The 20446-nt window shown below is 31.9% G+C and overlaps 2 protein-coding genes and 1 long non-coding RNA gene across 5 annotated transcripts in view; 1 reads left to right on the plus strand and 2 right to left on the minus strand.

Moving 5' to 3' along the window:
* The window catches only part of LOC126738303 (alpha-ketoglutarate-dependent dioxygenase alkB homolog 7, mitochondrial), a 35739-nt gene extending 22245 nt beyond the window's left edge, over window positions 1-13494 (plus strand). For both annotated transcript variants that reach the window (XM_050443579.1, XM_050443578.1), the window contains exon 4: window positions 13194-13494. In XM_050443579.1, coding sequence (XP_050299536.1) covers window positions 13194-13457 — 264 coding nt within the window. In that variant the 3' untranslated portion in view covers window positions 13458-13494. The remainder of the gene's footprint in view (window positions 1-13193) is intronic.
* LOC126738301 (ribosome biogenesis protein NOP53) lies at window positions 2089-6138 on the minus strand. 2 transcript variants are annotated; one of them, XM_050443575.1, is made up of 5 exons: window positions 6081-6099; window positions 5463-6026; window positions 3042-3219; window positions 2516-2989; window positions 2089-2342 (listed from the first exon to the last, which is right to left on the minus strand). In XM_050443575.1, the coding sequence occupies exons 2-5, from the start codon at window positions 6013-6015 to the stop codon at window positions 2195-2197; spliced, it is 1353 nt and encodes a 450-aa protein (XP_050299532.1). In that variant the 5' UTR covers window positions 6016-6026; window positions 6081-6099; the 3' UTR covers window positions 2089-2194. The 2 variants fall into 2 exon arrangements, with proteins under 2 accessions (XP_050299532.1, XP_050299531.1); XM_050443574.1 differs by having other exon boundaries at window positions 5463-6138.
* Window positions 13495-18270: 4776 nt separating the features above from the next.
* Window positions 18271-20285, minus strand: LOC126738307 (uncharacterized). The gene is made up of 2 exons (XR_007661289.1): window positions 19178-20285; window positions 18271-18367 (listed from the first exon to the last, which is right to left on the minus strand). It is a non-coding gene; the product is annotated as an uncharacterized LOC126738307 (long non-coding RNA).
* Between the last annotated feature and the right edge of the window lie 161 nt (window positions 20286-20446).

Here is a 20446-nt window from a genome sequence, read left to right on the forward strand (position 1 = left end):
AACAACAATGGATATTGCTTCACCTCTTAAAGGTATTTTGAAGGTATCCAAAACTCCAATCAATTAATTTTTATTGTTTATTACAAACATCACATAAGACTCCAAAGTATTCAGTTGTTGTTATTCAGTTGTAAGTAATTATGTTATTGCTTTGTTGTTGTGTTATAGTTTTACAGTTTTAAGAAATAAAAATAAATATGCAAAATAATTAATTACAGTTTTTAAGTTGTTTAATTGTAATAATTAATGACACAAGTGGTTCTTATTTCGTTTTGAGTAGTTTATTTTTGGTGCGCCTAATCTCTGAGTTTCATCAAAACTTTTATATTGGTAGTAATCCAAGGAGTAAATGGTTTTTCTTTTATAAGGTTTGTTTTAACAGGGGCATATTTATTAATTAAATGAGTAATATTATTATTAATTATCGTCGCTTTTTTCATTTTATAGTTTTATTATATGACTTGTATTTAGGGATATTTAAATTTACATATGTTAAATTATGATCAGTAATACTTTCAGGCATGAGAACAGATTCTGGTGTTTTACATTCAACATTTTGATTAATAATTATTACGTCTAAGAAAGTATCTCTATTTGAAGCACCATTGATTCTAGTCGGATCTCTTATTTTTTGATGAAGTTCGAAAATTTCCAGCAAGTTAATAAGTTTGTGACTTAAGTCTGTTTAAAAGATCTATGTTTAAATCTCCAAAAAAATGTGACACATGTATTAGTTGTAGATTTGTGACGGTCTGTAACAAGAATATTTTTATTATTTAAATTAAATTTAAAACTAAGATATTCAAAATCTTCTGTGGCGGTTTCAAATGTTCCTAATGTATATTTTATACACTTTTTTGCACAAATACCAAGCCCACCTCATCGACTGTTTCGATCTCTTTTTATAAAATTATAACCAGAGATATTAAAAAGCAAGGTATCGTCCTGTGAAGTGAGTCATGTCTTTGAAACCCAAAGTATATCAAAATCAGATACCCAATTTTACGAATTCATCGAACCCCATTTTAATTGAGCGTATATGTATTTATATGACCAACAGCAAATCCTGACCGCGGCCGCTGATCCTGCAATTAAAATTACTATCCTCCCTTATCAGAAACACCTACGTCCCCTTTAGATTCAGCTCGCCAATGCTATTCTTTACTTATATATATAAAAAAATACACGATATACACACATTTGCTCATAGTAATAATATGACTATGAGACTAACTAAAATATCTTTAATAAAAGTACTAAAATTTTACCTCTCTTGGTATTCTGCTTTCCATCTTCACTGGAACAATGAGCAATTTCATATGCTTTTGATGCAGTAACTCTTCGGTATCTTAGTATAACATAGGAGACAATCAGATTGGCACATAGTAGACTGGTTGCCTGCTTTAAGTAGGCCTTTATTCTGCATTCGATTCGAATTTAAAAACTACTTTCTCTACAAAATTCGTACATCTAAGTCTTTTGCCTTAATAAATTTCAAAGAACTTCCTACTTAAGATAATTTAGCCTTGCCCAATAACCCTTGGTAGATGTCGTTGATGGCTCCTCACTTCTTCTATGCAACTACATGATTAATGCGACTATGTGCGTACACCCACCCCCCTTTGCAGCACAATCTTCACATTTGATATGGTTTAGTTCTCACTCTGTGCTCTGCTGTAATGTGCTTTAACAACTTAACTATAAACCATAATACGGAAACTCGTAAATTAATTAATGGTTTAAGGCTATAAAAACGGCTCTACCATAGGATGTAAACTACACATACTTAACAAGTTTAGCATCTCGGATTTCGGAGCTTCTGTATGAGGAATTTTTCGCCATGAACAAACCCTTCTTCCATTTTCCTCCTTACCACTGAAGTCGAAAAACACCAAAAAAAGCTAGATACAGGCGATAAAGCATGTGAACAAACAACGTTAATATGTTATTCAGTACTACAGTTAACTAGTCTGGTGACCCCCCTTTGTGTACTGTGATGTCACGCAGCAATTTTAACTTTAAGCGCTCAAGAATTGTGACAATTGAATAAGTTTGTCAGTTTTGAAAATGATAGATAATGAAAAAAAATTATTTTAAAAGTTAAGTTAAAGTGTATTACACAACATTTCTGACATAGGAAACTTCCTAATTATATTGGCAAAATACAAAGTTTATTATCAATATAGAATACATTTTATTGTTTTGACACTACAATAGTTTTAGCCACAGTTTTTTCCCAATCTTCCTTATGTCCCGGTTTTTTGAATTTCTTTACTTTAGCCTTCTTATGATGAGCTCTCTTAGATGGTTCAAGTATATTTCGCTTTTGAAGACTCTTAAACCTGGAAATAAAGATCTGGTTACTAAATATTTAAAATATCTATAATGTCATTTGCATCAGGAAATACAATAAGAACAGATTTTAGAAGAAGTATAAGCTTCAAATTTTTAGTAGGTATTACTAAATGGCAAAAGAAGAAATTGAGAAACATTTAATGCTGCTACAAGTGCTTACCTATCAGTTAACAAATTGCCTTCTTTCTTTAATGCTCTCAAATTGCCTGAAATGTCTTGTCCCATTTGAAATTCCAACCCTGGGTCTTCAAATTTAGTTGAACTCAATATTTTTGGTTTTAATTTATTTTTCTCTGCCCTAACTTTCCTAATTTCCCTAAGTTTTTTGTGTCTCTTCTCAGTTTTTTCAAGGTCCTTTTGTAATGCCTTTAGCCTATGGATATCACCAATTTTCTTCTTTTCCAATTTTATTGATTTACGCTCTTTTTCTAATTGTAATTGCTCTCTCTGTTTTCTGCGCTGTTTTAAGCTTTTCTTTTTATTCTGCACTGGAGGATTTATACTAATTCTATCTAAATCTTCATCCTCTAAATTATTTCCTTCATTCTTTGAAGGCATTCCTTCAGACATCTCTATTACCCATTCTGACTGCTTCTGTTCTTGGGGAACTTTTCTAAACATATTTCGGGTGACTCTAAAATAAAATTCATTAGCAAAAAAAAACATAAATGTTTCTTTTTATCTACCTGGTTAAATGTTCTTCTTGCTTAATAATTTTCACTTCCTCCTCTGCAACTGTCTTTAATAAGTCTTGATGATCTTTAAATGAAGGGTTATAAGACATACCAGGATGAGGTATTTCAACTGCTGGGAAAAGGCTTTGCTTCTCTTGGACACTTTTTTGAGTTCTCTTGATAGGTACTCCTAAAACATCTTACATTTACCAACTGTCCTAAGATAGTGAAGAAATAGTATCTAACTTGCAGTGGAGTCATGGATTACAATAAAATGAACATCTTGCAGTCTCCCTCCACTTAATTATTAAACATCATTAAGTTTTTTAAAATTCCTGACATATTTCGGACACAGCAGTGTCCATCATCAGGGGATACTAAAAGGAAATAGTTTTGAACAAAGAAACAAAAAGACAAACAGACACCAAAAAAAATTCAAATTAATATAAGGCAAACATACAAAAGTTTAAAACTGGTATCAGTTATCCACACCAGGGTTCAAGTCCCTGTTAAAAAACTCACAAGGATGAATAGATACATCAATAATTATTGTCTCATCTATGTTGAGAAGTCCTAAAAGCACCATGCTACATGATGAAATTGTAGTAATGCACCATCAGGTACCATGGTGCTTTTAGGACTTCTTAACATAAATGTCACCTAGGTTTGAGTTTAGTATTTTCTTTAGCATACTCTTCAGTCCAATTATTGACGTCTCTATTCATCCTTGTCAACCATAGAATGTAAATAAATAAAATTAAAAATAATAATAATAAATAAAGGGTTTTTTTGACATAGACTCAAATCCTGGGGTGGATAACTGATATAAACTTTATACTTTTGTAAGTGTGCCTTATATTAATTTGAAGTTTTTTTGTGTCTGTTTGTTTTTTTGTTCAAAACTATTTCCTTTTAATATCCCCTGATGATAGACACCGCTGTGTCCAAAACATATAGGGAATTTTAAAAAACTGAATGGTGTTTAATAAATAAGTGGAGGGAGACTGTAGGATTTTCATTTTAACTTTTATAAGATTGTTTACAATACAATTATTATACAATTGTGTTATTTATTTATTAACTATAATTCATGATTAAGCTTAATTATATTTTATTTACTATAAATTTATAACATTGCTAAAACTAAAGCATGTAATATGATACAGCATTTATTTTTGTTAAAAATTGAATGTTATAAAATAAATAAATAAAGAAAATACCTTACAAGAAATACATCAAGCACATTTTTTTTAAAGTAATAGGTGTAGTTCTATTGTATTGGTAGCCAAATTAACTATTGTCTTTGTGGTTCAGGAAAAAGTAACAAATAATGCTATTTTTGTGACATGTCTCATACTTACATTTTATCTTTAAAGTTATATTGGTTAAACTGGTAATATGGGATTTAAAAAAAAACTCTTTATTCAAAATGGTTCAGGTAATTAGTTTCAAGGAGTTTATCTGATATCCAAATTAAGGGCCAAAACAGTTTTAATCAATTTTTTTTCTTGAAAGCCTTAATTCTGAATTTTTACTTCAGGTTTGTCTTAAATATACATAAATATACAGGGTGTTTTTTTAATATTGCGACGAAATTCAGGGGCGTGTTCCTTGGACAAAAATCAAGCAAAAAAGTTCCTATGAACATATATCCTAAATGTCTTAGATTTTACACTAAGGATAAGATCTTAGATGTTGGTAAAGTTGAAAGAAAAAAACTTACTTTTTTCAATAAATTTGATAGGCCTCTAGATATTTTTCTGAATTGGTACAATTTCTAAGCATTCATAGTGTTTTTTCTATACAATTTAAATGTTTATATTCGCCATTGGTGTTCATGCGGGCTTTGAACTAATTTATTTTTTTTAAGAAAAGGGTACAGCACTGGTTTTTCATGTAATAAAAAATACTTTTGAATTCATTATTTTTGTTAGAGTATATCTGGTCTGATGTTAATTTTTTGCCTGATGCATGGTTTTCAAATAAAAAAATAAAAACCATTATTGTGAATAGCCATAACACCTAAATCTGATTATCTTAATCAAGTAATACTTTTATAACTCTATACTAGTATTACTTTTATAACTTTACCACCTCTAGTATAAAATCTAAGATGTTTAGATATTCATAGGAACTTTGTTGCTTGTTTTTATCTAAGAAACAAGATCCTGAATTTTCTTTCAATATTAAAAAAACATCCTGTATATGTGAGTTGCTATAAGGAAAAGAGTTGGTTCACGGGTAAGTTTAATATACTTTCCACCATCTAGACTAGCAAAATGAAAACAATGGCATACAGTTGAATGAATAAAACTACTTTTTTTCTGATTTACCTAATTATCGGTGTTAATATTATCATTGTTGCAGACTATTTACAAATACATTTTACATGAAAAACATTAATACTTATATCTCTATTAGTAATATATTTACCTGTATTTCTTAAATTATGCACTTTAGTAATCTTTTCTGTCCATGGATCATTCTGTATTTCAAAGTTTTTTCTATCATCCCAAATATCCTTTAAATATTCACCCCTTTTTTCTTGTTTAGCTTTTTTAAGTTCATTCAGCCTTCGCTCCGCAATGGCATTGATCTCTTTAGCTTTAAGGACACCTTTATCCCTATCCCCCAGTTCTTTTTTCTTTATTAGTATGCTTTTGCGTTCCTCTGGAGTTTGAACCCTATTTCTCTTTTTGATTGGATCGGGTACATTTGTATGTGGTCTCAAAGCTGAAAAACATTTTAGTGGCTTCTGAGCAGCTTTCAGCTTGCGTCTTTGCCTTAATGATATCTGGGGCTCCTCAGCAGTTTTATCCAAAACAAATAACTGTTCATCTGAAATGATATCTAAATGACCTCCAAGTCTTTCTTCTTCACGTTGGTCCTCTAAGAACTCTTCTATGTCGTCTACTTTCGTGTGTTTTCTCCATGATATTTTCGATTTTTTTGATACACGTTTTCTTTTTCCTGTTGAAATTCCCATTTTATCACTTACTGAAATGAAATTGTTTTCAAAAAGAAAACACACCAAATAGGATTAAACCTAACCCTAGAATTACAATATGGTGGTATCACGTAATGGTGCTTTTACATGAGCATTGAGCAATTTGCGACGGTGGGACGATGGCTATAACCGATTCCAAGCGATCTATCGGTTTTAACCGCGGTTAAGCCCTTGAACAGTCCCTTTATAACATATAACCAATCGTGTCCGCTTGGACGTGTTTGGTTTGGTTGAAGTAACTTCGTAATTTGTCAGCTGTCACTATCATAATTTTGTTTGTTTTTAAATAATACCCCAGAGGCCAGTAATATTATATGTAATTAGTTCTTAAACATAAATATCAAAAAAGAAAACTTATTAGCCATAATAAATTTTGTGTCATTTTCAAAAAGGAAATAATTTGTTGTTTGTTTTTATTTTTTCCCCGCACTTATTTCAATATCTTTGACATTTGACGTTTAGAAAACAGCTCCGGACGTGGGTAATTACTGTTCCAAATTGATGACGTATAAAGGGCTAATTGGTGACGTCACGTATCTCGAGCAGTTATAACTATAACCGCTTGGACGTGTTTGGTTAATACCATTTAGGAACGGTAATTACCGATAGACCGCTTGGAATCGGTTTATGAATCTTGCAATGACAGTGATAGGCACAAAGCACAAATATATAGAGAAGTGGTGGTTGCATACAAACTGATAGAAATTCTTCTGACAAGTCAGCTAGCGTCCTCTAGCTTGGCAACGGAAACTGTTGTAACTAACTTAACAGTCTGACGTGCCTAATTGGACCAATCAAAATGGTAGAAAGGCGTGGCCAAATTAAGGAGGGAAATCAAATTTCATTTCATCTGACAATCTTATCATTTAATCGTAATATCTAAAGCAAACGCTTAGTCAAAAAGGTTACACATAGAGAAAAGAGCCTTTTTGATTAGGTGTTAGCATCAGATATTGATCTGAATAAAAATAAAACTTTTCAGCTTTATTTTACATATCTAAATGAGTTAATTTACTGCAATCAACTAACAATAGTGTACGACATATCACCAATTGGACAAATGAAAATAAAACAATGTTTTTCTTTAATACATTCATTATTTAATTTTCCTGAAAAATAATTACTTAAAATGATATACATAATATACAATAATTTATGGTAATAGACATTATATAAATGAGAATTAATCTAAAAATGTTTTAAATGTATTTTGTTAGCACTGAACTACCCTAATTTTAAACAGATTAGAAATCAACAGATTAGGTTGTCAAAATTTTTGTGCTATTTTCTTATCATACATGTAAAGGCATTAGCTTAATAATATCCTTTATTTACACATAGATCCAATAGAGGATGAATTATCCTTATTTTATATGTACTTGTATCGGTTTCCTAAATAAAAATTAAACAGATTTTAAAAATTATGTATGAAATGTTTTCAGTTTATTTCCCCACCAAGCCCATTCCGTCCATTTCAACTATTAAACGTATTGTCAATAAGTCCAAAGGTACCGTAATAAATAATTGTAAATGTTCAACTCAGGATATCGAAAATAGAGCCAAAGAAAGAGAGCACAGAGATCTTAATATTCTACTGAATGTGGAGGAAAACAAGATACGAGTACGAGATACAAGATACAAGTACGAGGGTTCTTGGGCAAGAGGTAAATAAACATCATACAACGGTGTTATTGTGCACTTTAAAAAAACACAAATAATATTCGTATAAATTCGAAAAACATCAAGAGCTGCAGGAAGGAGATGAAGAGCGAAGAATGGCATTTTGTTTTGAAATGACGTAAAGAGCAAATAATGATAGGAATTTTTTAATAAATATTTGTTTTACCGATGAATGTACATTTACCCTCAACAATGAACCAAATGTTCAGAATTGCCGGTATTGGAGCCAAGAAAATGAACATCGTTTTGTTCATATTCGGACACAATATCCCCAAAAAACAAATGTATTCGGAGGGATTGTCGGACACCATATCATTAAACCCTTTTTTATGGACTATAACCTAACAGCTGAAACCTATTTGGACTTATTTCAAAATCAAATTGGACCCGCCTTGGAAGAAGTTGTTCAGAAAGATCAAATGATCTGGTACCAAATGAATGGTTGCCCGGCCTATAATGCCCGTATGGTTAGAGAGTGCTTGGAAAATGCTTTTAACGGCAATATTATTGGTCCACGGTACCGGATTCTTTGGCCAGCCAGGTCACCTGATCTTTCACCGAATGAATTCTTTTTGTGGGGTCATTTAAAAAGTGTCATTTATAAAAGTGTAAAATTTGGGAATCCAAACCAGTTACAAAACGCTATTATTATATTATTATTATAATGTAATAAAATTTCCCAATATCAACTTAGTAACGTTAGAAATGAATTTTATAATCGGTAAGGATATTGTTTAGCTGTTAATGGGGGGGGGGGGGTTGTTTGAACATTTAATTAATTGATGTTTTTATGTAATTCTCTATTATTTTTAAAAAAGTTATTGTATTTTATTTTTCCACACTTAGTAAAATATTAAGAGTTTTGTTTCGGATCTATTTTCGATCTTCTGAGTTAAACATTTATAATTATTTATTGCAATGTCTTTGGACTCGAATTTACTACTAATAGGTTTAATGGTTGAAATGGACCAGATAGGCTTGATGGTAAAATAAGTTGAAAATATTTCAGATACGGTTTAATTAAATTGTAAGTATGATAAAATAATTTTTTGGATAATGTCTTGGAAAAAAAGGAAGTAGATTGTCTGAAGATAGAACTTGAATTAACCAAAAAGTTGCTTATAAGCTCTGAATATACTATAGAGTTGCAAAAAACAGTGCTTAATTCTCATAATTTGCATGTTTCCTAATCAAAGCATGTCTCACTTTCAAATAGTAGTAACCGTATCTCGACAGCAGCTACTAACTCATATAGTAATATATTCAAATCAGAGATATAGGGTTTGTATTAATAACACCAGGAAAATATGTGGGGGTGTTGCTGTCCATTGTCAGGATGATAAATCGTTACAGGCCTTAAAAACCTCTCTTAGAGCTACAGAATTGATGAAGCTCTAAAGTACAATTCAAGGTTACTTGTAAGGTATGTGCGATTGGAGGGATTGGAAACATCTGAGCAGATAATCAATAACATCACTGCTTTAAATAATAACTTGGAGGCTGTTTCCTCTGAAATCAGGTTTATTACCAAACAAAGGCACTCAAATAACATATATGACTTGGTGATTGAAGTCTCTCCTACGGTTCGGGGATTGCTACTCAAAAAAATAATTTATTTTTATTGGATGGAGGAAATCTAAAATTGAGAACTATTTACGTGTCATTAAGTGCTACCGTTGCTGTGGATACGGCCACACAAGGAAGGACTATAGGGAGCGCAAAGATCTGTCCCAAATGTCAAGGGACCATAATCTGAAAGAGTGTAAGTCCAGTGAGAAGAGTTGTATAAGTTGTGTTAGAGTGTTAGTTCTAGACTAAACAAGCGAAGTAGGCATAAATCAGCAATCGATCATTACGCTTATAATAAGGATTGTCCGGTATATGTAGGTGATCTTTCAAAACTAAGATCTAAAATTATAACTGTTGATTTTTGTTTTTTGTTAAATGGTTAGGAATGCGCCTTCTTTGTTAAATATTGCCAATACAAATGTTAGATCCATTTTGCCTAGTATTGCAGAGCTTAATAACTTTAGTAACTAATGTATTTGATATTACAGGAGTATCAGAGTCTTGGTTAAATTCAGCTATCTCATCCAATAATGTATCTTTACCCTGCTTTTCATTTTATAGGAAAGATAGAGTTAACAGGATAGGTGGTGGTGTGGGGGTTTATGTGAGGTCCATTATTCCCTGTGAGATTGTCAACATTGAGATCGATGTAAGTTTTGAGTTTATTTTTCTAAAACTAAAACTAAATGTTTCTAGTGTAGCATTGATTATGATTTATCGTCCTCGTTACACAAGGGTTTCTAACATTTTGGAATTTTTTAATGAATACATTCCTAACTTGCTTACTTTCTATGACTTTGAGTTATAATGGGTAACTTTAATATTGCCATCCTTAAGCCAAATTCATTATTCAATGTTGTAGATATTCCCGGATTCTTTCAACTTATAAATGCGGCTACACGTAACTAACTCATCACTTACATGTCTTGATACAATTTTTATAAACTGCAGAAATATTTGTCACAATAAATTTGTGGCACTATGATTTCAAATATAAGTGACCATAACTATATGTTATTCTGTACTTAGTAGATATAAAAATAGAAAAACCGCAGCAAAAAATTATTAGTATTCGTTGTTTTAAGAATTTTAATTTAATTAATTTTCAAACTGATTTTCAAAATATTACTTAGGACCACTTATTTTACATTAAAGATATAAATGAAAATGTTTTATTCTTGCAAAATAACATAACTTTCTTATTTAACAAACATGCCTCACATAAACAAATTAGAGTTAGTAAGATGCCAGCCCCATGGCTAACGGATAACTTAAAAATAATTCCTAATAAGAGGGATAGAGCACATGAAATATAAACAAAGTACGACACCTGAAAATTGGAGTCTTTACAGGGATAGACGTAATTTTGTCCTTGCATCCACCAGGCGTGAAAAGGCGGCGTTTCTTCACTGGTTGGAAGCTGTCAAAACTGGTAAGAAACCTTGGAAAGGCTTAGGTAACTTAAATATTAAAACAAAAACTGAATCAGAACTACCAATTGAGCTAGGCCAGCCCAATACAATTAATGACTATTTCGCAAAACAATTATTCCAATATTGGTAACTATAAATTAAGTTTAAATTTATTTTAAAAATTATTTTGCTTTTTATACACTATACAGTTTTAGAAAAAATGACTAAGCATGATTAATTTGTAATTGCTATTGAGATTATAACGTATGCCATGTGTTTTGCTGACAATGACTTTTCCTATTTGGGCGCTAGCGTTCCGACAAGACGACAGGGAGACTACACAGCGACAGCGATCCTTGCTGTCTATTGTCTTTGGTATAAATTGATAATAATTAGCCAAAATAGCGCGCGGGACACCTTCTCCCTTCTGATTACTGTCCGGTACGGTATGCTGCAGAAGTTAGTTGGCGTTTTGGCGTATTCCGGCTAAGGAAATATTAGAGTCTCTTTTCTACAAAATGATAACTCAAGAGATTTAAGCACAAAACATCAAGCTGCTGCTTTACTTGGTAAAATTCAAACTTTCCATTTTATTATTTCTACTGTCATCTGGTATGAAATTCTTTCTAAAGTCAATGTTGTAAGTAAAGTCTTACAAACTTCAAATGTGGACTTAAATTTGGATATTGACGCTTTAGAGAAGTTGCTTAGTTTTTTAAAAGACTTACGCGACGAAGAAAATTTTAATAGGTTTTATAGCATTGCGGCCAACTTATCAAACGACCTAAGCATTAATATAGCATTTCCCCAAGTTCGTCAAAGAAAAGTAAAAAAATAGTTCTCGTATGAACATAATGATGAAGCAATTATCGACCATAAGGAACAATTTAAAATTAATTTTTATTAAAGGGAATAGAAAGGGATAGAGCACATGAAATATAAACAAAGTAAGACCCCTGAAAATTGGAGTCTTTACAGGGATAGACGTAATTTTGTCCTTGCATCCACCAGGCGTGAAAAGGTGGCGTTTCTTCACTGGTTGGAAGCTGTCAAAACTGGTAAGAAACCTTGGAAAGGCTTAGGTAACTTAAATATTAAAACAAAAACTGAATCAGAACTACCAATTGAGCTAGGCCAGCCCAATACAATTAATGACTATTTCATAAGCATTTTTAATAAGTCAAATGTTTGTCTTAACAAAATTAACTATTACCAAAATCATAAGTTTTACACAGATCACACCTTTCATTTTGCCCTGGTTGACCAGATTACTGTTTCTAAAGTCATTAATAATATAAAATCGAATGCAGCTTGAAATGATGGAATTTCCGTTTAAATGTCGCGTCTATGTTTGCCTCTTAAATCTTATTAATCTCAGATCTTAAATCTTATCTTATTAATCATATTGTAAACAGTTGCCTGGAAATTGGTCATTTTTCTAGACTATGGTGCGAATCTATAGTATGCCCAGTTTCCAAAATTCCTAATCCCAAAAATGTTCAAGACCTACGGTTTTTAAGTCTCTTGTCTCTTGTCTCTAAAATCTTGAAAAGAATAGTACATGGTCAACTGACAGATCACCTTTGTGAGACTAATATTATACCAGTTTAACAATCCGGACTTATAAAGGGTCATAGCACTACTAGTGCTCTTCTAAATATTACAGTTAATATCGATTAGAGTCTTAGACAAAAAGTTGGTTGTGATGCCTGACAAGACTAAAGACAGCATATCCAGAAGACCTAAAGACAGCATCTCCACAAAGTTATGTGAATACCAGGGGTATAGGTGAAACAGGAGTTAAATATGGCCGCATCATTGGTGTACTATTTTTTATTTTTCAGAAAATTTAAACAACTTATTGGTGTATAAAACTTAATAAAGTCTTATAAACACGTGTAGCACAAAACAAATATAAATATTCCTATGCCTCTGTTTGTCGTAGAGAACCGCCTCCTAAAAAACCTGACAATAACGTAAAACACCTGCTCCTGGAACACATCTGGGTTGGGCCAATCAGTTTAATTGGCTCGGCGCGAAACGGCCATGATTTTGCTGTTGTAGTAACCAAGCCAATCAGATAACCTGTCGATCGCGCGCCGAACCTCTATTGTGCTATGTTGTCATATTTGTTTCATTTTAATAAATATGCGGAAATAGTTTTCGTATGTAGCATTGATTTAATGCAAATCATGCGAATCCAATATTATAATTTGTTTATTCAAATTGAATAGAAACCTACAAAAAGGTTATTTTCTTCTTAGTTTTTAGAGACTTAATTAGCATATACAATGATAGTTATAATAAATTAAAATAACAACTTTATTTTAAAACTTTTAATAGATAAGTCACACCCCATAACTTCCTTTTCAAGACACCGATAAAGTTGTTAAATGATACATTGCCTTATTAAAAGAAATTAAGAGGAACCTTACATATGTGTAGCGGGAATCATATTTTTAACACAGTTTAAAGAAATATTTTTGTTATTTTCAGTTTTGTGGAGACACAATTGCGGGTCTTAGCCTTCTCACAGATAGTATAATGCGTCTAGTACATGACAAGAATAAGGATTGGTATGCACACATTTACTTAAAAAGGAGATCACTGTATATTATGAAGGGAACTGCAAGATTTGATTATACACATGAAATTCTTAGTAACGAACATAGTGTTTTTAAAGGAAACAAAGTATTTAAAGATAGGAGAATTAGCGTTATTTGTAGAAATGAGCCATCTGCAGAACATGCAGAGAGCTAAGTGACCATTTTAAAAATAAAGAATATTTGTTACTGTTTTTTTTTTATTTACTATCAAGTTACTAACATAAACTGTCCCATTTACGTCACAGAATTACTTACTACCTGTGTCAAATATTACAATTCTGCGTTAAAAAATGGTGGAGAACAGTGACACGCCAGTCCGAGTTTTGGGGAAGAAGGTTTGTACAGTATTCGTAGGTAAATCAAAAACTAGGGGTGAGAAGTGGTTTGAGAACGAGATTTGGAAAAAGATAAAAGGTAAAGAACACCTGTTGACTGGATGAAAGATGATGCGGACTTTTATGACTATTCCTTCTATAGCCACGAATATAATACAGCAAGGCCCATTTTTCGGATACAGTGGTTAAATTGACAGTAACCGATGCATTTTAGAATTAACCCGGTACAAAAAACCTTACGTTTCAAAATTAACCAGTGAAATCAGCTGGTTGTGACCGCTGAGGCATTGGATTAACCGGGATTTTAAGGTGGAATATTGGTCAAATAGATTAGAATAGATCAAATAGATTGGAAACTTGGTCAAATAGATAGATTCTTCCTAAAGGCCTGGTTATAGTACAAAACCGTTCCTGTTGCGATTTACGTTCTTGGTGATGCTCTGTAAAAATAGGTAAATTATACATTTGTTGACGGCCGACGTCTCTGTTTGTTTGACGCTTGCCCAGAATGAAAAAAGTAAAAAAAGGAGAGAAGGAGGAATCATATTTATCTTTTTTCCATAAAACGCCAACTAACTGTGTATGTTTATGTTAACTATTTATATTTGCAAGAATATTCTTGTTTCATTATTTCCCAATATTGCAATTGTTATAAGATTATTTCTGACTTTACCTTTAACTGTGGCATCAGGAGAGCGTAGCTTTTCAAGGTTAAAATTAATAAAAAACTATTTGCGCTCAACTGTGTCACAGGAAAGATTGAGTGGTCTTGCAACAATCGCAATTTGAACAAGACATAGGCGAAAAAATTAGCTATTGTGAATTAATATAGGATTTTGCATGGAAAAAGGCAAGAAAGGCAACATTTTAATTCAGTATTGTTTAATATTTTTTAAAACCTATATATGTCTACATATGTTTCCTTATTTTCTTTTATGTTATAGGCACATGTTATTTTTTTTTACTGCATTTATTATTAATAAGTGTTCCTAGAAATTTTTTTTTATTTAGTTTTGTAATATTTTATGTTAATGTATTATGACTGAATGTTGTTTTTTTGTTTATGCTATGTTAATGTGCGCTTATTAAAATAAATACTATATATGCTGTGTGCAGTAAACTGTTATACGAAAAAAAATGTTGTCATTATTTTAGTGGTGGCGAGGAGCGCCAATAATTATCTTGCACGAAGGCGCCCTCACCCCTAGGAACGGCTCTGCACGAGATTGCTGGGTTTTTAATACATTTGTTATTATTATCCTATTATAGATTCGAACGATTCGGTTACCGGTGATTCTCCGGACAGAGAGAAAACGCCCGTAAAGAAAAAAAAGGGTAACATATTAAACCAAGATTTAATAATTACTGGATGGCTCGGGAGGGCTCTGGGCTTTAAAGAATGGCTACGGCCGGTAGACAATAATCCGTATAGTGCATTTTGTGCATGCTGTGATGCATCGTTGGTTTCGGAAATCTCTACTTTGAAAAGGCATGGCGAGAGAACAAAACATAAAAATAAAATAAGAAATTTCGCATCTACATCTGGTATGGCCTCCAGCCTAAGTTGAGTACCTTTTTCTCAAGAGATAGCCATTTTGATGGTCAAGTCAAGGAGCGTGAAATAAACCTTTGTGGTTTCATTGCCGAACACAATATCTCTTACAAGGCCGTGGATCACTTATCAAACCTCCTGAAAAGTAAGGTTACAGATTCTAAGCTTGTAAAAAATATCAATTTAGGCAGAACTAAAGCAGGTGGAACCATTACAAACGTTATAGGCGAAACACATAAAGAAGAGTTAGCAGAAAAATATAAAAATCAAAATTTACTATTTTAGTAGATGAATCTACGGACATCGGCACAATTGAACAGATTTGTATTGTCATAAGATTCTTTGATAATAATAGACTGATAATAGAAACAAACTTTTGGGAACTCGTACCAGTTGAAAGTAGCACCGCAGAAGGTTTATTTGAGGCAATTATACAAACCTTTCAAAAAAGAAATATACCATTAGACAATATTATTGGCTTCGGATCCGATTGTTGTAATGTGATGATGGGAAAATCTCATTCTGTTTTTACTAGATTTGCAGATTTATGTCCTGGAATAAAAATAGTTAAATGTATTTGCCACACTTATTTGCCTGCAAGATTCTACCAAGATCTATTGAAGACCTTGCCAGGGATGTGTATTCTTTTTTCAAGGTCTTTATAATTTTGGTTTTTCTCTTTTATAACTTATATATTTTTTATTTTATACCGTAGTCCAGAGAATTTTGGAGCAGTGGAATACACTTCTACTATTTTTTACAGAAAAGAAGCACGTCAAAAGATTACACAGTGTTGAAAAAATTTTTGAAACTCTCGGACCCGCACGCAAAACTTTATTTCCTCTTCCTTAGTTTTGTGTTGCCAGAAGTAACAGAAATAAATCAGTATTTTCAATCGGATAAGTTAATGATAGGCGATGTTTATGCCAAAATAGAATATTTGTATAAGGAACTGTTATACTGCTTTCTGAAAAGACCTTATGTTAAAAAAACTGACTTATGGGAAATTGAACCTGAGAATAAAAATGAATTTATTGATATAAATTCATTCCAATAAATAAATTCAAGATATAAGAAATCAAAGAATAATCAAGATACAAGAATAAATTCAATACAAAATACTGCGAAATTTGTACTTAACATTATTTCCTTGCCTCATTCAAATGCTTCGTGTGAACGAATTTTTTCGCAGGTTCATTTAATAAAAACAAAGCAACGAAATTCATTATTGACAACTTCCATAAATAGAAATTTATTGGCAAAGCAAGAAATTGGTAAAAATACAAACTCTTGCATTGATTTTAAGCCTAATAAAGAAATGGTAAATAAAATGAGCAAAAATTTCATTTATAAAAATTCTCAAAATAATATTACTCTAGAACCTGAAGGCGAAGATGAATTTTTACATTTTATCTGACTAATAAGTTCTTTTTAATAAGATATTTTTCTTTAATTTGCTGCATTAAAAACTAATAAAAATAAAAATATATGTGTTTATTACATAACTGACAATGTTTTTTACCCCAATCCTCATTTGAATTATTTTACATTTGGCACGGCCGAAGCTCGTAAAAATACAGCAATTTTCGATCCTACGCAAGTTACGGGTACAACCTTATGCCGACCCTGCATACTTTATTTAGAAATAGCTTAGTTGTTGTTGTCATTTTTAGAACCTATAAATATAATGTAATAGACAAGAGCAATAATAATTAATATAGTAATCGATGTAGTCATTATCTATCAATCAAGTTAGTTGTAAGTTAGTTAGTCCCCGTTCTCAATAAATTTATTTTTTAAAAAAGCAAATGCTGGTTGTTGTCCTTTAACTGGCGCAGTCGGTAGTTCGGTCTTTCCAATATTGGACAAAAATCGCCATATTTGGGTCCGTTTCTACGGTTTGAAGATCGCTACAATCCCTGGAAGCTGAAAGAAGACCTGCAGAAACCTTCAAAGAACAAGAATCGTCGGAAGTACCTGCAGCGATCCAATTGAAGCAACCACCCGTTCAGCACCGGATTGAGAACAGCTATAGTTTAGATCTTGGGAATACAAAAATCGATTCCTTTAGGAAATTAGGCTAAGAGACAAATGGAAATTTTGGCAAGAACCTTACTGTAAGTGAACATTTTTCCTTACCATTAATTTTAAATCCTTTTGGTGATATATTTTTGCATGTATTTTTTGAGTATTTTGGTATATTTTAATATTTACCAAGGTGTATTTTATTTTATTTGCGTGAATTTTAATTGAAGTTTTTACCATTTATTTTTATTTCTTTATAAAAAGACGCTTTACCTTTTTATAACCTTTATTTTTACAATTTTTATAGTTAATAATTGTAAATTTTACTAGATTTTTGAATTTCTTTTATGTCTGAGCATGAAATAAGAGAACTCAACGAGTTCATAAATTTTTTGCAAACCGTTTCTCACGAAGAACTAAGACCTTTACCTTCAATTACTATCGAAAAAAAGAAAATGAGTCAAATAGATATTGGTATGTTAAGATATCAAGCTGACAGTATCCCTACTTTTGATGGCAATCCAAGACAACTCAATAGATTTATCACTGCTTGTGAGCATGTACTTCAAAACTTTCAAGATGCCACTAATTTAAATAATCCGATAAATTTAGCTTTAATTGATACAATTTTAATGAAACTGAGAGGTCGTGCAGCCGATCTTATATGCTCTAACTCAGATTTAAACCCATGGTTATTAATTAAAGACGCACTTTTAATAACTTTTTTAGATCAGCGTAGTATTGAATGTTTGATACAAGATTTAATTTTATTAAAAATACGTAGAAATGAAAATCCTGTTCAATTTGGTATGAGAGTGCAAGATGCTCGTTCACTCTTATTTTCAAAACTCAATACTTCCGTTGCAGATGAAAATGAACGTAGAATTAAGTTTGCACACTACGAAAATTTTGCCCTTAAAATATTTTTAAATGGATTACCTTACCAAATCCAACTTGTTGTTAGGCTAAGAAACCCTGTTACAGGTTTAATCTCCAACAGATATATTAATTGATTTATTAAGTTTTTTTTACCAAGATAAAGTAAATCGCAACCATAGTTTCATAAAATAATTTATTTAAAAATCATACATAAATATACATACTACACAGATATGATATACCGTTAAGATGGTCCCTCCTAACATACCCGATCTGAAACGCAAGGAAAACCATTATTGGATGAGGAAAGTAAATAATAATATGGGATATTGTTTCATTGTTTTGTTGATTGAATAGAATTAAGAACTGCCATTGATTTTGCATTGATTTTACCTTGCAGGTCAATTTGGCCTATTTTAGATTTTAATGAATACTGAGCACATTAACTATTTGTTTATTTTGTTCAAATCATAAGGATCAATAGTGATAAGAATGTTAATGTCAATCTGGTCTGTCAGTTTTTTTTTGTAAATGATTGTTGCTAAACCATGGCCTCAAGTTATAGATTGCTCCATAGTTGCAAATTACTTAAACCAATGTTGGTAGTGTTGGTACCAGATAGTACCCAGTAGTTAAACCCAGCATGTCAACACCTAGGTACTTGACAGATAAATGCATTCCTTAAAATTTGGAGGGAACTGACAATCCTATTTTTAATAGATTCATTCTTTATCTGGTTCTAGAGTATGACAGATAGTTTCGCTTAATGCGGATGTGAAAAGGTAGACCCTATCTTAGCCTAATTTTTTTTGTAGTTACTAGTATGTGCTAGGATAGCTTAATTGCTGATTTTCTAAGTAGGCTTAAGAGTTTATAGGGCTCCTTGTTTTTGTTGTGTTAAATAAACCCCAGAAAAGGCCACATTCCATCTTCGGTAAGTTAGCACATGTTACATGCCTAAGTCATTTTCCTATTTTTTTCATCTAATTAATTTCTTATTTGCATGCTTTTCGGTTTAACTCAAAAGAACATCAATGCATCCAACTTTTCAGAGAGCAATTTTATAAAATTTAACTTACTTACCCACACAAAAATGCCATAAAATTGACAGCCATGTCGAACCTCATGTGTGGTCCCCATTTTTAGGCCTTCCTGTACCTTCTGCTTATCCTCTGCTTCTGCTTTTGCTGCATTTTTATTGTTACTGCTTCCACCTCACTTGCTACTCCACGTGTTACCACATCAAGTCGCTTGGATCATCACCTCCGGAACCTGCATTCCTTCCAATCGGCTACACCTAATACCGATTGCCCTCCACTACCTGCTAGACATTCTGGAAGCATCCTAACTGGTCGATCTGCTGCTGCCTCTTTTGACCCAAACGTATAGCTTCCAACAAAGGAGCCCCATTCAGATCAGGTGGGCCCTGCTACCAGTCGGAGATACTCAGAATTTCAGGTAGTCCCTTTTTCTTTTTGGCTTGGTTTCTCCAGGTATTGATTTATTGGTTCGTCGCAATTTATAGATTATTTTTTTTTTTAATTAATATGTAGAAATGATCACAGATTTTAAATTCAATTTAGCAAAATTGTTTATATAACCACCATCACTGATTTGATTTGAAATTGGGAACTGAGTATATACGTATATGCGAGGTATTATCAGATGTACAATTGAATAAGTATTAAGTGCTAAATTTTACTTTATTTTCTTTCTCATAATTTTAAATTTCATAATTATAACTTAAGTATTAGAGCATTACTGTCTTTGTATTTATTTTTTTTGAATTGAGGTTATAGATTAAATTAGTTGTCAATTATGACATTGATTTATCTTTCAATACTAAAGCTGGGTTTAACGATATAAAGCTGCGTTTTCTTTGCGTGCCCTAATAAAGGCTAATAATCATAACCCTGGAACCCACATTTAGGCATTGTGCGAGAAACAGTGCAATAAATTTGGCGCCCAACGTGTCAGTTCATGCTTTACCAATTTTTTTTTTCTAATGGCTTTTGATTATATTAAACATTAGCAGTTAATTTTGATTAGTTGTTTTAGAAGGTTGACTTTACCATTCTTATTTTTTTTGACTTTGTCATCAGTTCAGTGTTTCTTCTCATTAAAAAAAAAAGAGAGAATTATCAATACATTTTATTTAAGTTGGTGACCAGTTACCAAAAACCAAGGAAATATCTTCAGGTGTTGTAGGGAAGGATAAATGATTCAAGTGTTATAGGATTACAGGGTGGTGTGAAGGTGAAAAAAGAAAGGGAAAGGAAAAGGAAAGAAAAGGGAAGAAAAGGAAAAATATTTTTTTTAAATTCTTGAATAGAGGTATTGTCGAGAAGAAGT

Source organism: Anthonomus grandis, chromosome 7, assembly GCF_022605725.1.
Source record: "Anthonomus grandis grandis chromosome 7, icAntGran1.3, whole genome shotgun sequence".
Taxonomy (NCBI): Eukaryota; Metazoa; Arthropoda; class Insecta; order Coleoptera; family Curculionidae; genus Anthonomus; species Anthonomus grandis.

Excerpts from the sequence above, each read along its gene's own strand:
- LOC126738301 (XM_050443574.1), bottom strand. The coding sequence starts at position 6,015 with ATGGGAATTTCAACAGGAAAAAGAAAACGTGTATCAAAAAAATCGAAA. Across the intron at positions 2,990-3,041 it reads CAAGAAGAACATTTAACCAG|AGTCACCCGAAATATGTTTA; the intron begins GTAGATAAAAAG and ends ATTTTATTTTAG. Across the intron at positions 2,343-2,515 it reads GGCAATTTGTTAACTGATAG|GTTTAAGAGTCTTCAAAAGC; the intron begins GTAAGCACTTGT and ends CTTTATTTCCAG.